Here is a 16,835-nt window from a genome sequence, read left to right as displayed (position 1 = left end):
CCCGCTTTGCTGGGAATCCAGATTTATTCCTTACAACAGGTGGGCCATGATCTCCCTCACACTAGGGGCATGGTAACTAGACAGTAGGATGCATCCCCTTTGGGTGGGGTGACTGTAGGCCTCCCTCCCAAAGGAGAATATTTGAGCCCCAAAGTTGGGCACCAGAACTGTTAGGAGTAATGCTCAAAACCTTAAGGAAATTAAACACTTGAACAAAGGATTCTTAGCAAAGCAATTTCACTTCTGCGCCGAGGGGTGCCTCCTTGGCCAGTCGCCATGAGAGCACACATGAACAAAAGGGCAGGAGAGCCTTTATTCCTGACGCAAGTACTGCCCCTGTACCCTTCCTCTATTGGCCAGGGTCGGGTTGTACAATTTAAACTCATTCTGGTTGACTAAACGTTTGATTTTTTAAGATCAGGTGGGCATGTAAAAAAAAAAGCAGAGAATAAAGGGGAAGGAGTGTCTGTAAAGAGCTCAAAACTTAGTCCTCCTTCCAAATAAGGAATGGAATGTGAGCTGCTACTGATAATGCCTGATACTGTGACATGCCTGGGCATCTAACAAAGGCAAAAAGGGAAAAAGTTGAAAAAGGAAAAAAGGTGGAGGGGTTACTATGAATTAGAGAATAAAAGATTGATCACATTATTTGAAGAGAAACCTCATCATATCCCACCCATCCATCCATCCATCCATCCATCCTTTATCGAACCCCGATCCATGTATCCTTCCACCCATCCTTCATTCCCTTCATCCTTCCATCCTTCCTTCCCTATTTCCATCCATCCATCCATGCCTCCCTCCATCCATCCATCCATTCGTCCATCCATTGTTCCACACATTCCATCTATCCATTTATTCACCAGATATTATTGAGGCAGGAGAATATAATAATTAACAAAATGCAGAAATCCCTTCTCATAGAGCTTACATTCTAGTGAGTAGAAACAGGGTAAGCAAGCAAACAGCAAATATATAAAATATATAACACATGGATAAACAAATGCTGTGGAGAAGAAGAAAACACAGAAGGCCAAGAGGAAATATCAGAGGAGACGGATTAATTTTAAATAGGATGATGAAGAAGGGCCTATCTGAGAAGACGATAAATCAGCAAGGAAATTAAAAATATGAGTCAGAGAATTATTCTAATACCTGAGGGCAGAGCATTCTGGGCAGTGAGAATAGCAAGGGCAAAACCCTGAGGCACAAGTACCTCTCCTGTGTAATTTTTCAGTAACGGTCAAGGTCCTCTTGGTCCCACCAACTCTCCCTAACTTATCTGGGGGTTGACGTTTTTGAACCAACAAAAGTGCTGGAAGGCAACATTCTAAGATTTTAAGGGTGCAAAACTTTCATGAAGTTTCTGGGAAAACGCTGACAACAAATGAGGAAAAACAAATGAATTAGATAGAATTTAAAATTAAATGTAATCAAATTCCACTGCATTGTACATTCAGAATACGTATTTTCGAAAATTGAAAGGCTTGTTAAATGAGAATAATTTGAAATAAAAGTGTCTTTTTCATTTGGTTTTCCCACTGGATGTATAAAATAACTAATTGAGTTAAATCTGTTACTTTTTAAATCCTTAATACCTCTCCAGAATGTAAAAGTTCATTTCTTATTGAGGAACTTTTGAAAATTATGTAAAAGTGTAACAAATATAAACTTGCTGCCAAACAACATAGAAAAAACTGTTAATATTCATATCTTTTTAGAGAGATTTTCCTGTCATTTCTAAGTTTTGTTGGCTTGACAGTGAAAAAGGCTTATTTTAATTTGCATTTTTATTACTAGTCTGTACAATTTTTCATGTAATTTAATGGTCAATTTTCATGTACCAACTTTCTTTTGGGCATCGTAGATTTCTCTTACTGACATGAATAAGCTCTATTGATTATAAGAAAATTGCCAAATGGTTTTGTCCAAGTCTGTTTATTTCCTATTTTTTGTTTGTTTGTTTTTGTTTTGAGATGGAGTTTCACTCTGTCACCCAGAGAGGGGTGCAACGGCGTAATCTCTGCTCACTGCAACCTTCGCCTCCTGGGTTCAAGCATTTCACCTGCCTCAGCCTCCTGAGTGGGATTACAGGGATGTGCCACCATTGCTAGATCAGTTTTGTAGTTTTATTAGAGACCGGGTTTTGCCATGATGACCAGGCTGGTCTCAAACTCCTGACCTCAAATGATCCACCCTCCTTAACCTCACAAAGTGCTGGGATTACAGGCGTGATCCACCGCCGCTGGCATATTTCTGCATAATTGTCTCTTCAGAGTTTACATTGCTTTAGTCATGCATGCTCATTAAAGCAAAAAAAAAAAAAAAAAAAACTTACTTCCAGCAATCTTCACTCTTCAGGTTTCTTTCAAATTTTACTGAAAACTATTTTCTGTAGAAGCCTCTTTCATCTGTACATTCTTAACTATAATGTACAGTTAAATCTCACAATAATGCAATAAGTAGGGTCCACATTTTTTAAAATAATATTTCATATAGCAACACTCTCACTAAGTTGCCCAGGCTAGTCTCAAATTCCTGGCCTCAAGCGATCGTCCTGCCTCAGCTTCCCAAAGTGTTGGGATTACAGGTGTGAACCACCAGTCCCAGCTGGGTCCAAATTTTTAATCATGTAAAATGCAGCGTTATTGCAAGGGTGTTGAAATGACTGGAGCAGCCCTGAACAGTCAGGCTTTAAGGGGTCTGACTGGGAGATCCAAATCCCTTTAGGTCCCAGTTATAGTTTGGCATCATCTGTTCAGCATTTGCCAGATCTCACTTCAATACAACAGGGGAAGTCTAGCCCTCTGGACTACCTGGGCCTGGCGGGACAGTCACAGTGATTCTAGAATATCCGTGGTAGTTGCTACCCATCTTTCTAGCCCTCTCTTAGACGATGAGTGGAGAGAATACTTGAAATATAAGAGCCTCACTCCTTGCCTCCCTACTTCCCACAACAAGCTCCCTTCCTTTTCCACACTGACCTTACCATTTTCCTCTCTGTGGTTACTCCCTTTCCTTTCTCTTCATAAGGCAAGTTCCCTACATTATCATAAGAGTTATTTAACACACTGTACACTACACACTGTCTGTAGTGTATACCTTAGATTCTTTCCCTATAATGGTGGCTTTATTTCTGACCAACTGGGACAAAATAGTGAACAAATTTTAGGATGGATGCCTTGTATTTGTTACAGTTGTGACATTGAGGACCATGAGACCTGCAAGGTTCTCATTACGCGAGATATAAATGCTGAAAATATAATCAGATAACTGGCTGGTGAGGTGGCGCATGCCTGTGATCCCATTACTTTGGAAAGCAGAGACGAGAGGATCACTTGAGGCCAGGAGTTCAACACCAGCCTGGGCAACATAGCAACATCACAAGATCATGTCTCTACAAAAAGTCATTAGCAGGAGGTCGTGGCCTGTGCCTGTACTCTGAGCTACTCATGGCGCTGAGGCAGGAGAATCATTTGAGCCCAGGAATTGAAGATTGCAGTGAGCTATAATCATGCCACTGCACTCCACTCCAGCCTGGGCAACAGAGCAAGACTTGTTCTCTACAAAGACAAATAACAGAATCACTAAAAAGTTCCTTGTTAAAATACAGCATTCCTCCACATTAGCTTTTCAAACTTACCTCTGTTTGGTTAAATTCAAGTGAAAAAAACAAACAAAAAAAAGCCACATAATAGAAACCCAATCATTTTCTCCTATAACCTAAGCTTTTTATCAAGCAAGTCATAATCACAGTCACATGAAGAAGAAAATTTTCACCAAATGCTCACTAAGGAGATATCAATGGGCTCTGGGTTGAAATTGCTTCCTGTGTATCAATTGTATACATTTTATATACATTTTAAAAGCACCCCGTCTATGATATTGTGTATGGATGTGAACATATATACTAAAATTACAAAAATGTCCATGGGAAGTATACCAGGGAAAGGTCTAGCCAGGAGAAAAGAAACTGTGCTAAGATTTTTAAATATTGGAAGTTTGATTCAAATAATTGGTTATAATAGGTGATCAGTTACACGTGATGGAATAGCTGGGCTATGGAAAGGAGATGAGGCAACTCAGTTTAGCAGCAGCAGGAAGAAGGACAAAGAAAGGGTGCTGCTCCCTCAAGCCAGAAGCTTTGTCTGGTAGGAGATAGAAGCAAGGTGGAGGCTGCCTGGAAAACGCTGGGCCCACAGAGGAATGTGCCTTCTACTGGAGATGCCATTGAAGGTCAAAAGACAGGGAGAGAGGGAGAGAGAAATGCCTGGCTCTTCCCTTCTCCAGCCCTTCAAGCTCCTAACAGTACCTCTCACTGAGCAAACCCAAGGGAAGTTATAACATAGCAAGGAAGCCTGGGAATGTAGGTGTACCTCCCAGCCCCCATCAGAGGGTGAGGGGACTCACCAATTTAGGATAGGCATTTGCCTCTGGAGAAGGAGTCAGGGGAATCGGGATCGGGATGGGCACAAACTGGTCCTCGACTATATTGGTAACCCCTAATTTCTTTAATTTTTTTTAAAGGTTTGGAGACAATATGGCAAAATGTTAGCCTTTGTATTTCATTTTCTGTTTTGAGACAGAGTCTCTCTGTCACCCAGGTTGGAGTGCAGTGGTGCAAGTCTGGCTCACTGCAACCTCCACCTCCCGGGTTCAAGCGGCCCTCCCACTCAGCCTCTCTAGTAGCTGGGACTAAGGTGCACACCACAACACCCGGCTAACCCTTGTTAATATTATAATGTGGGCGACCAGAGGCTCATTACTTTATTTTCTGTACATTTCTATATAGTTGGAATATTTCATAAGAAGCGATTATTATAGGACAAACAGAAATGTTCCAGGTTAATGGCAATAGTAAGCATCTTTACTGTTTTTCCACCCTATTTTCCAAGGAAATGTCACATCTCTTTCACTGAACAGTAGCATCTTTCTGGAGTTTGCAGACTGCCATTGACTCTTTGCCATGATGGTGTATTAAAGACAAGGTGGGAGAGCAAGACAGGGAATGAGTGGAGACAGGCAAGGGGGAAAGGTGGCAGGAAAAGACTCAGGAGGAAGAGGATGACCATTGATCGCTGTGAGCTCTCCCAGAGCCTGCCTGCCTTTGAAACTTGCTTCAGTCACTTACTACCGGGGTGGCCTTGACAAGTTCCTCCTCTCTCTCTCCGAAGATGTTAAGAGTACCTACCTCAGAGGGCTTATTTTGAGGATTCAGTGACTTCTCCCACAGGAAAACACTTCACATTGTGTGGGCACATAGCCCACTCTCAATCCATCTTGGTTACCATCATTTTTTATTATTGATCTTTACATCCTCAGTGCTGGCACAGTTCCTTGTGCTCAACAAACATTTGCTCAGATCAGATAACTGGAAAAAAATTGTCATCTGCTTATTCAAGCCATGTTTTCTTGTGATATTCTGATTCTAGTTGCGCATACAGAAATACATGTCTAAAACAGCACCTTGATTCTGGTCTACAGCAGGACGAAGTTCACTGTCATCTCAGATAAGCTTGGCTAAAATAGGACGTGAGTGGAGATAGTCACACTTCAGCGAAGAAAGAGAATTCCCTGTGTAATGTCACCAGGAGATTCAAACTCAATATTCTGCATCAAAGGGATAGTCCTCCAAATGAGAGGATCTGCAGAAAAAAAAAAAAAAAAAAAACAGAGAAACTGTGTTCCATCAAAGCAACAACTCTGATTGAGAAGGTATTCTTCTCTGGTGGACTCTATGGTATCTGTGCTCTCTCAGCCTCCTCCCTGCAAGAACACAAGAAGGGTGCTCACACCTTGACCTTCCCTCAAACTGATACGAGGGCTTTGCTAGGAAGGAGGACAGACAGTGACCAGGGCACTGGAAACAATTCGGAATGACAACTCCTGGTAAGCCTGGTGTCAGGTGAGGCAACTGACAAGTCTTGTCCCAATCCACTGTCACAACATCATGAGGTAGGAAACACCAGCAGAACTGACAGTTTGGGGATTATTATGAGTATTAAATGAGATAATTGCACCGGCAAAGGGCTCAGGACCCAGGCACATTCTCAGGTAAGGTTCAATGGATGTTAGCTGAGATGAGTATTATCATCCTACTTTATAGGTAAAGAAACCAACTAGGTAAAACTAGGAAATTTACCCAATGTCACACAGCTAAGAAACCAGTGAGTGTTAGAGTTAGATCTGAGGCCAGGTGGACTTACTCCTGAGCCCACCAACCCATTGCCTCCGCCGGAAAAGATGTTCATTGGAAGGTCAGCGGTTCAGTTTGGGGGAGAGTCCCATTTTATGTTCACCCTTCCTTTTTACACTAAGCAGCTGCTACTTTGTTAAGCACTGATAAAAATAAGTCATTATAAGATGAGGAAAGGCTGCTGTGACACTAAGGGTGGGCAGGATAGATATGGAATATCATGACATGAAAGCTACGCTTGAGATACTGAAACCATTTTTAAAAGCTGAAAAATCATTTTGGCTATAGAAACATTGGAAGAAATTCAAATTGTCATTGAATTGCAGACCTCGCAGTAATAAGTGGCAGACAACTCTCTTTGATATATTTAATTAGATACATTAATCAGAAAGTATTGATTATAAAGAGATGATTTAGGATTCCCACCTAGCCAGAGTGAAAACTTTCTTTCAACCACATATCTGACATTTAAAGTAGAGTTACTGCCACGTCCTTTAACAGGCATTTGGAGATTATTTAATCCAGCCTCCCCGGCCTTCTTGCTTGAATGCTCTAAACACAATCCCATCTCAGGGCCTTGGCACCTGCTGTTATCACTGCCAAGAATGCTCTTCCCCAAATATGCATATGGCATATTCCTCACAGCAAAGCCTCCCTTGACCCACCCCATATAAAGGATCCGTCCCACGACCACCCACCACTTCCTATCCACTTTGCCCTACTTTATTTTTCTGTCTAGCATTTGTTACTGTCTGACACATAAATTTTGGGTTGATTTATTTCTATTCTGTCCTCTTCCCTCCCTCCCTAAGCACGTGGAGGCAGCAGCTTTGCATAGTATGATAACCCAAGCACCTAGAAAATGCCTGGCACATAGAGGACCACTGGATATTTCTTGAATGCATGAAGAAATGAATGCTCGCCTCCTGCCTATCAACAACACACCTTCTGTTACAATTCTAGCTCTACATCCAGAAGTTCAGACAATGAGCAGCAATTAGAGATGTGTCCATCACAGTGATTGCCAGGCATCCCAATTTTAACTTTCAGAACTGCCCCAAAATTGTATTTGAAGACACAAGTAGTCCCAGCAGCCTTCTAATCCTTTTAACTCTCTACCAGTTTAGAAAAACTCTTGGCAATATTCCTAGTTAACTTCATGCCACTTACCGCAATATGTTACAGGCCCTCCAGTTTCTGTTGAAGCTGAGTATCGTTGCCATCTCCTCATCACTCAATTTAAAGTCAAAGACCTGGAAAGATAGGAGTTCCAGTACATCATCGGTAAGGCCGTTACTGCTGTGGCTGGAGACTGCCAGTCATTCCAGCAGGGAGCTCTAGCAGAACAAACTGGTCACAGGTGTTTTTCCCATTATGTCTATGGGATAAAAATTTTTCTCTAAATTAAGTCCTACACAAAGACCGCAGAATTTGTAATGCTCAATGTTTTGGGGGCGGGAGACCAGGCTCACAGGCACTAAGCCCCAGGTGTGCACAGGCCCTGTGCTCCATGATGCGCCCTTCTAGAAGACAGTTCTCCAAGGGCAGTTCACACCTCCTCTGCTGCCAGAAGATAAGCAGGGAGGCCAGGACAGTCTGCTCATGTGGAGGCCCAGGGCTTAGCTGCTCAGGGGCAACTGAGGGTCTTCCCAGTGGTGTGAGGCACAGCTGTGCTCAGACCTGACAGGGCTTCACCAGGCACTGTCCCCAGCATGTCCTAAGCCCATGGGTCATTCATCTCAGGTATACTGAGCCTAGCACCCTAGACTGGAAAATGATAGGGTGGTGGGAACGGAGGGGACCAAAGACACTGCAGGAATGAAGTGAGAATCCTGGTGGGAGGGTCTGCCTCTGCCCCACCCCACTGAGAAGTACCAGGGCCGACCTGCCAGGACCTTACCTGAATGTTCTCAACAATGCGTGCCGGTGTCACAGACTTGGGGATCACAATCACATTCCTCTGGATATGGAAACGGATCAGAACCTGTGCGGAAAGGGGACATCATGTTTCCACTCAGCTACAAGGACCCCTCCTTTTATGGAAAGGAAGAATAAAACATCTTCGCAGCTCACTGTGGCTTCAGGTACAATCGCTAATACTGACTGAGCCCTTCGCAGCTATTAGACTTGTGCCAGCTCCCCGCCTCATTCTCTCCCTTCATCTTAGGGACAACCCTGTGATCTTCATTTTTTACGAATAAAGAAAGCGGTTTGGGTCATAAGGCTGATCAGAGGTAGAGTTGGCATCTGTACCCATATCCCTAGACTCCAAAGTCATGCCTTGTGACTTGGCTGTAGGCTTAACAGGAAGCTGTGAGCCAGAAGCTCTCTTTGTTTCAGTGACAGCTCTTGTGTTTCCTGGAGGTTCCAAAAGACTTCGAAGGAAACACTATAGATGGCTTCAGCTCCTGTGTTTTTCCCCTTTAAAGAGTTAGTTGAGGACAACACAAGAAATGAAACCTGAGACTGGAGAAAAGAGTTGTTGGATAACAAGAAAAACAAAAATATGGCACCTGGGCTGCGGTTTTGTTGTGCTTTGCAGCAATCTCCTTAATCTTGGGATCCTCCAGCAGGGAAGGGTCCTCTGGCTTGGCCCTAGGGGCAGAAAGATGCTGATGTGAACAATCACCATGGCTACCATGTACAGATGGACACCACTCCAATGAGGGTCTCAAGACTGATCATCAGGGCCTCTCCATCTGGGAGACAGGCAGGAGGACCTGGAAGCTTGGGTCCTTCACCCGGACTCTGAAGCCTCAGCATTTTGCAAAGCCTGGTTCACTCTTGGGTGGCTGAACTGGAAATATTCCCAGAGGGTCAAACATGTCGCCCATGTTTTTGTTATTGCTGTTGTTGTTGCTTTTTTAATTCCCATTTGTTCCCACTGTCATCCCATTTGGTTGTACTAAATGCATTACCTTACACACGTTTTTCTTTAGAGTGACTTATGGTCTCATACCAATATTTACCAAACATAAAATAATGTTTTTAAGATTATCAAGAGAAGGATCCACTGCTTGGAAGCCTCACCAAGGTCTATCCGGAGAGCCCAGGGGGCTGTAGGCTGTAACGGTGATGCCCTTGGAGTGGCAGTACTGGATCAGTTTCTCCTGCGTGAGGTATGGATGACACTCAACCTGCAACAGCAAACAAATCCTCATCACAGGGAAAGCTGGCTGACTTTTTGAGTTGTTCATAGGGAGTTCTACACAGACACCCAAAGACCACCAAGCAAAGGCCAAACACCTACTCACTGAGATTCTTGCAAACACACCCATGAGATCAGCCTCACACCTCCCGCAAGTGTCTTGATCACTGACCCCTGAGGTGAGACTCAGGGCAAAGCATTGAACGTTCCTCCCAATGTTTAAGAAGTAATAGGGCAAAACCTTTATTTAGCCTTATACTAAACAGAATTTACCTGGTTAGTCACTGGTTTATATTTCAGTCCAGGTTTGTTCAAGAGCTTCTCAATCTGGAAGTGGTTGAAATTGGAGATGCCAAGGGCTTTCACCAGCCCCTCATCCACCAGCTCCTCCATGGCCTGTCATAGAAAGGAAGACCTTTTGGGCAGCCCCAGAGGGACTACAGGGACCCTGGCTTGCCTTAGTCCTCCCTGGGGCAGAAATTGCTAAAGGATTCACCACAACAGGGTTAGTCGAAGCATTCACAGGAAGTTTCAGTCCAGGGCCTGGGTGCCCATCAGTGAATGTTCCAGTCCTACTGCCCCTCCCCAGCCCAAGAAAAACTAGGAGTAACAGGTAAAGATTTTATATTCTTGCCACTCTCACCTTACACGTAAAGAAACACATACAAAATTATACTTCTTTACACAGGGGACATATGAAAGTTTTGTAATGCAAAAAATAAAAAATGAACATTTGCAAGCTTATGACATGATTTTATTTTTAATGAATCCAAACGACAGTGGGTAGCTACTGCTGTATGTGCATTGTACATCCAAACCTGGGCAAGCTGTGTTAGTCAGAAAGAGGCTGCAGCATGTGGAGAAGCCTCACTTGTGGGTCCTGAGTCACTTTCTCCCACACCAACCGTGCTTGAGTTTGCAGGAAGGTCATGCACATAGATTATGCCCTGGCAGGGGCCCCTGAGCAAGGAGTTGTGTGGGTCTGAAACCTGACCCACTGTCTGCATATCCGGCCATGCTTCCCGGTACAGAAACTACCCCCAAGGAAGGGAATCTTTGTATAACTTTTAGCCTATATTGGGCATTTTCCAAACTTGCCCAAAGATATCATATATGTTAGCAGCAGCCTCCAATGCAACATGTATTTATTAGCCATCTATTACATGTTCCAGAAGTTGTCAGGATGTAAAAGTATACAATGTGCTTCCTTCTTCTGGGATTCTTATAGTCCAGTTAAAGTGCTAGGGTTCCCTTCTGTGGAGCCATCAACCATGACCCTGAGGCTGCCTCAGATAACACGACCGGGGCATGGACAGAGTCAGAAAGGGCAGAGAAGGAAGAGATTCATTCACACAGCCTGCAGCTGTCAGGGCAGACCTTCAGGTCGAGTTTAAAGTGAGCCTCAAAAAAAATAAAAAAATAAAAGAGAAAAGAGGGGAAAAACATGAGCATATGAGACAGGAAGGCAATAGCAAAGCTCAGAGGCAGGGATGAACATGACATGTTCAGGGAACTCTTTATCCAGCCCTTCTCAACTTTGGCTGCAACTTGGAATCACCAGGGAAGTTTAAAAACTACCGGTGGATGCAGTGGCTCATGACTGTAATCTCAGCACTTTGGGATAGGATTGGAAAAGGGGGTTTGGGCCTGGGTTTCAGCAACTTAGGGTAAGTTTTTTCACTCTTGTAGACCTTAGTATTCTCTTCTCAAAAAAAGTCTTATAATACATTCTAATAATATATATCTTGCTGATACACATTATCAGAGGCTGAGACAGGAGGATTGCTTGAGGCCAGCTGTTCGAGACCATCCTGGGCAACATAGCAAGACTCTGTGTCTACCAGAAAATTTTTTTTTTAATTAGCTGGATGTGGTGGCATGTGCCTCTGATCCCAGCTACTTGGGAGGATTACTTGAGCCCAGGAGTCCGAGGCTGCACTGAGCTTTGATCTTGCCATTGTACTGCAGCCTGGGCAACAGAACAAGACTCTCTCTAAATTTAAAAAAAAGAAAAAAGTAATATCGGTGGCTGGGTTTCACCCCCACAGTTTCTTACAGATTTTATCTGAGTTGTAGCCTAGACATTGGGATTTCTAAACTCCTCAGGTGATTCTAATGCACAGCCAACATGGAGAACCACTAGCGTAGAGGAAGTTATTCAATTAGGGAGTACAGTTTAAAAGGTGTGAAATCATAAGGTTCCCCCAAACTTCTGATTGAGCAATTAGATAATTTAAAAGCTATTGTACATCATAGGTCAGGTTAGTTTGCCTGTCTTCGAACTTGACATCTTTATACTTTTTCCTCCCGTCTGCTTCAGGGTGGTCAATGAGGTTTCTACTGAACTGGCTGTGGGTTTACAGAAACATCCAGCGCTTTCATATTCAAGCCTGCTCGTTTCAAATCATAGCCTCTGACCTTGATCACTGATAGCTTTTCATGCCTTTCAAATGTTTTATTTAACAGTCATTCCCTTATTCATTCAGAAAACATAGCACTGTGAGACGCAGGCTACACTTACATACTTGCCATACTTAATATAATCATAGGAGCTAAGGCAAAAAAACTGATCAAATGTAACGCAAACTGCCAGGTGCAGTGGCTCACGCCTGTAATCCCAGTACTCTGGGAAGCCGAGATGGGTGGATCCCCTGAGGTCAGGAGTTCGAGACCAGTCTGGCTAATATGGTGAAACCCTGTCTCTACTAAAAATACAAAAGTTAGCCAAGCGTGGTGGTACGCACGTGCAGTCCCAGCTACTCAGGAGGCTAAGGCAGGAGAATGGCTTTAACTCGATAGATGGATGTTGCAGTGAGCCAAGATGAAGCCACTGCACTCCAGCCTGGGCGACAAAGTGAGACTCTGTCTTTAAAAAAGAATGCTGTGTTTGTGGATTAATGTTTTTGAACCAACAATACACAGAAAAAGCTACATTTAATTGAATCATGTCAATTCTAAGCATTTCGGAAAGGTGAGGCTTAATATTTTCCCTTGTAAAACACAATACAAACTCGTAACTACATGCACCCCTACACAGACAGCTGCCACTATGACACCATGAACTCTTGGAGTCAGATGCCAGTGTTCATTTATAACTCATTCCTCCATTTCGTTCTCTACTAGCATTTGCAAAAGAATAGAATGGTATAATAAAAAATGATCAGAGAAAACACTGATCCCTAATTCACTTTGAATGTGAATGATGTGAAACAGGTCATGATGTGATCTGCGAAGCAGGGCACCCAGGCTCCCTGATTTCTGGATGTGTATTCACTGCCTGGCAAGCACCACACTGATGGCTTTGGTGGTTGGACTTGTGATTCAGATGAGTCTGGGTCCAATCCCAGCTCTGCCACACACATTGTGACATGACCTGCGCAAGTCACCAATCAATCTAGGCTTCAAATGTCATTATTTATAAAGGGGGATGTTAACCCTGTCTTGGAGGTTTAGATAATTAAATGGCTACTGTGACTAATGTTCCTGGCATGTAAACCATCTCAAACTTTATCGCACCCTCAAAAATATATATTAGTAGTATGTATTATAAGACTTCTTTTTTAAGAAGAGAAAACTCAGCCCTAAAACAGTTACAAAACTGACCCTAGGTTACTCAGCAGCTATGAGCTCAAACCTCCTGTTCCAAATGGTTCGCCCTGGTTTGAGAACAGCATGTGTATTCCCCAAAGTGGGGTACATTGTATTTCCAGTCTTATTTCAAGACTCAGTTCTAGACTTGAAATATAAATAGTATCAGATGCACCCAAAAGCCAAAGGTGATGAGGAAGGTATTAGAAGAGCTAGAGAATCATGATGATGAAATTAGAAAGCATCAGGCACATGGCCTCTTTCATATCGATGGAAAGTCTCCTGGATAACTGAAGATTTCTCTCCCAGCACACTTACAGGAAGCTGGAACCTACCTCCCAGGCATCCAAGAACGTTGCTTTTCCACCGATGGCATTACCTTTATCATCTTTGGGGAAAAAGTCATCCCCAGACTGTAAATATAGAATGAAAAGTTTACTGGAATCTGCATCAGGACACTTCGTTCTGTTAAACAAGGTTTCAGGGTCCTGACTCTTGCTAAGTACCACATGTGCATACCAGTTTTTCAGGCTCTGCAGTACATACTACAAGAATGTGAGTTTAAATAAAACGTCTATATCTACTATAGCATATTAATCCATATATTTTAGAAACCACTGGTTTGACGTTAAGATCTGCTGTTAGTACATTCCAGAAGCCACCGTTATCACCATGGACATTAACCTCATACACCTAGATCCTGTATACACCCAAGGGCAAACGTTCACAACAATATCACTAGATAAGGATTAGATCTCCAAGGTGTGGTTTTCTGGGGAAGACATTGGCCAGCTTCTATCCTTGCAGCCTCTAGAAGAGACATGGAATACGGGATGGCAGGCTGTCATCACTCCAGCTGGTCAGGAGGGGAGAGAGCTGGAAATTTGTCTCTCCCACCCCTCAGGAGCAGGTAGAGCAGAGCCCCAGGCAATGGGAGCCGTAATGACAACTGGCTTCCTTCCAGCATCACCGCACTTGGGCTTTTCTCCAAGATGCCACTCCCGGGGTGTGCTCTGCTTAATAAGATAATTAGGCCCCGGAATATAGTTATGCAAGTGTAATCCAAGGGATTTCCTAGAGGGCAACTCTGGGGCGTGAAATCAAGACAAAGGTGATAGGGCAGTCGCATCTTGTCTGGGCTGCCAGAAATCATGGCTTCTCTCAGACATAACTGCAAGAAAACGCAGGCATGTGGCCACCTCAGCAGCACACATGGCCTCAGCCTGCCTTCCTAACGCCAGCGTCTTTCTGCTCCAAGGTCTCTTCCTGACCACCTGCCATTCCCAGTCATGAAGTGCAAGGTCTCCTGCTCCAGTCCACACCACCCCTAGCCCTGGTGCAGCTACTATTTTCTGGCAGCTGCTCAGAAACTAGAGGCTGAGAAAGGGAGTCGCTCAAACCTTGAATCCCTGTGGCCAGTGAATAAGATAGACGTCCAGATAGCTCAGCTTCAGGTCCTTGAGGGTCTTCTCAAAGGCTTTCCTCACAAGAGGTCTCTCAAAGAAAGTGGTCCACAACTGCAAGAGGGTAGCAATCAGCTATTAATATCTGGAGAAGGAAGGGTCACATTATACCCATTGTCCCTGCCTTTTGATTTGCACCCTGATCTAACCTGGCACAGGCCATTGATAACAAAGCTGATTGAGATCCATGACACTGTGTGGAAGATCACCAGGGCTCAGCACGTCAATGACATGTCTTAAGTGTTAAAACCAATTTACTTTTTCAACTCTCCTAGTACTCTATATGTCTCTCAGATCATTTAGGTAAAGGTGGCCACAGATTTGAAATGTGTTTACCTGTCTCAGTCTCTTCCTCAACTGTGGGCTCTCTGAGAGCAGGACTTGTGTGTAACTTTTAAATGTCAAGCATTCCTAGGCCTTTGGGAAAAGATGGTCCTTTATCTGACCTATCTGAAAGGTCCCTTATCAAGACTGTCAGGCCCCAAGTGATAACTTTGTAAGGTCTTTATCCACAGTTGGCTGCTACACAGTGGGGTCTATTTGTCCCACCAGATGTATGCAATATCCACGTACCTAGAAACAGTGTTTTTTCAGCAAGTTGTGTATAATGTAAATCCAGTGCACTATTCTCAACCCCCTCACACCAAACATCCTCTTCTTTTTTATAACATTGTGTACCTCACCTTTCAATAGACTTAATAAAGAAAATCATATGTAACAATAGAAAAATTCTCCTACTGTTTCCAAAATGCCCTCTGGCTGACAGCCTCAGGGACATAGTCGCATGTCCACAGTGCTGAGAGGGAGATCACAGTGCTGACAGGGAGGGCACACATCAAGCCCTGCCTGCACCCTTGGCCTCTGACTGCCTCTGGGCAGATGGTGGATCCCTCTGATGGGGAACAGGGAGGCCCAGGGCAGTGCAGGGCTCCATGGAGACAAGCCCACTGTGGGAAAACCAACCCGTAGGCAGGTGGCGCAGCAACGACATGTTCAAATATCAAGAACGGCTTGGAGTATGGATAGAATTGTATCCACGGATGTTACCAAGGCAGGGATGAAAAGGGCTACATGTAGAAAAGGCTGACAGAGTTCTCGCTGCTGACCCGACCCAGATACTTCTGCCTGCCTTGAAGTGAAGGCCTCCCACCCGATGCGCCATGTGCACCTTGCTGACGATGAACAGGTCCTCCCGCTTCACAGCCTGCTCTTGGATCTTCTCTTGGATGGCTTCCCCCACCTCATGTTCATTCTGATAGGCATAGGCACAGTCAATGTGGCGATATCCTGCATCAATGGCCACCTTCACCGCTTCTTTCACTTTGCCGACAGGAGACTGAAAGGCAAAAGAAAAGCCCATCACACATGTATTTTTTTTTTTTTTTAAGAAATGGGGCCTTGCCATGTTGCCCAGGCTGGCCTCACACTCCCAGTTTCAAGCAATCCTCCCACCTCCGGAGTAGCCGGAATTACACCACAGTCAGCAACCAACATAGTCTCTTATCCCCAGACCACCATCAACAGGCTGCCCTACACCGCCCAGTTTCTCCAAACCAAGGCCTCACTGGGGTCTCCTTGGCCAGGGGATATCTGGCAGGATACACATTTTAGAAAAGTTTTCAAAAGAAAAGGAGGAAAGTGAATTAATTTTATGATTATCTCCTTATGTCCTGTCCTAGTTAAAGTCAGTTCCCCTTTCATCCAGCTTAGTCCTGAAATGTCTTCAGGTGTGTCGGGGAGTGCAGCTGGCTCCACTGCAACTTGCTGAAGACCCAGATGAAAGCTTGACTCTAAATAACCCAGAGGGATTTTCAGACACGATCCCCAAATGGTGATAAGGATCTGGATAATGGTCATTACAGCATCAATCCAGATTCCAACACTTACTGGGTGTGTGGGCCCAAGCAGGTGATTCAATCTCTCTAAACCTTGTCTGCAAAATGGAAAAAAAAAATAGCACCAGCCTTATGAGGCCTTTGTGGTGATGACATGCTGCAATGAATGTTAAGTTATGCACATCACCTGACACACAGTAAGGCTCAGTAGAGGCCGTTCATTATACAAGGATCCTTTCAGAAAAAAAGGATAAATAGAAAACCTTATAGGAATAGAGTTTGTTTTCCATTCCTATAAGAAGAAAGAGGGAGGGAGGGAGAATGAGAGAGGGAGAGAAAGAAGGGAAAGAAAGAAAAGAAAGGAAAAAAAGAAAAGAAAGGCAATAGAATTATCACATATTTGTTCTAACCTAACCAAGCCAATGATGGGGGCAAAAAGCACTTAAAACTTGATCTCTCACAGAATAGTCTTTTAAACCTCTTCTATTGTGAGATAACACACATTGAAAGGAACACAAAACAGAGATGCACAGCTACCCTACCACCTGGACAAGAAACGGGCTGCTGCCAGGCATCCAGAAGCACCCCTGTGCCCCCAACCGCTA

At 44.0% G+C, this 16,835-nt stretch overlaps 1 protein-coding gene across 1 annotated transcript in view; it reads right to left on the bottom strand.

Annotated features, from left to right (window-relative positions):
- Positions 1-16,835, bottom strand: part of LOC105511383 (aldo-keto reductase family 1 member B10-like) — a 135,424-nt gene that overhangs the window by 53,722 nt on the left and 64,867 nt on the right. Inside the window, exons 5-8 of the mRNA XM_011941549.1 lie at positions 14,333-14,449; positions 13,268-13,345; positions 9,618-9,740; positions 9,227-9,333 (exon numbers count right to left, since the gene is read on the bottom strand). Of these exons, the coding sequence (XP_011796939.1) occupies positions 9,227-9,333; positions 9,618-9,740; positions 13,268-13,345; positions 14,333-14,449 (425 nt within the window). The remainder of the gene's footprint in view (positions 1-9,226; positions 9,334-9,617; positions 9,741-13,267; positions 13,346-14,332; positions 14,450-16,835) is intronic.

The sequence above is a fragment of the Colobus angolensis genome, unplaced genomic scaffold, assembly GCF_000951035.1.
Source record: "Colobus angolensis palliatus isolate OR3802 unplaced genomic scaffold, Cang.pa_1.0 Scaffold2, whole genome shotgun sequence".
Lineage (NCBI taxonomy): Eukaryota > Metazoa > Chordata > Mammalia > Primates > Cercopithecidae > Colobus > Colobus angolensis.
Note: the sequence above shows the minus strand (reverse complement) of the source record. Positions and strands in the feature narration are given on the sequence as shown.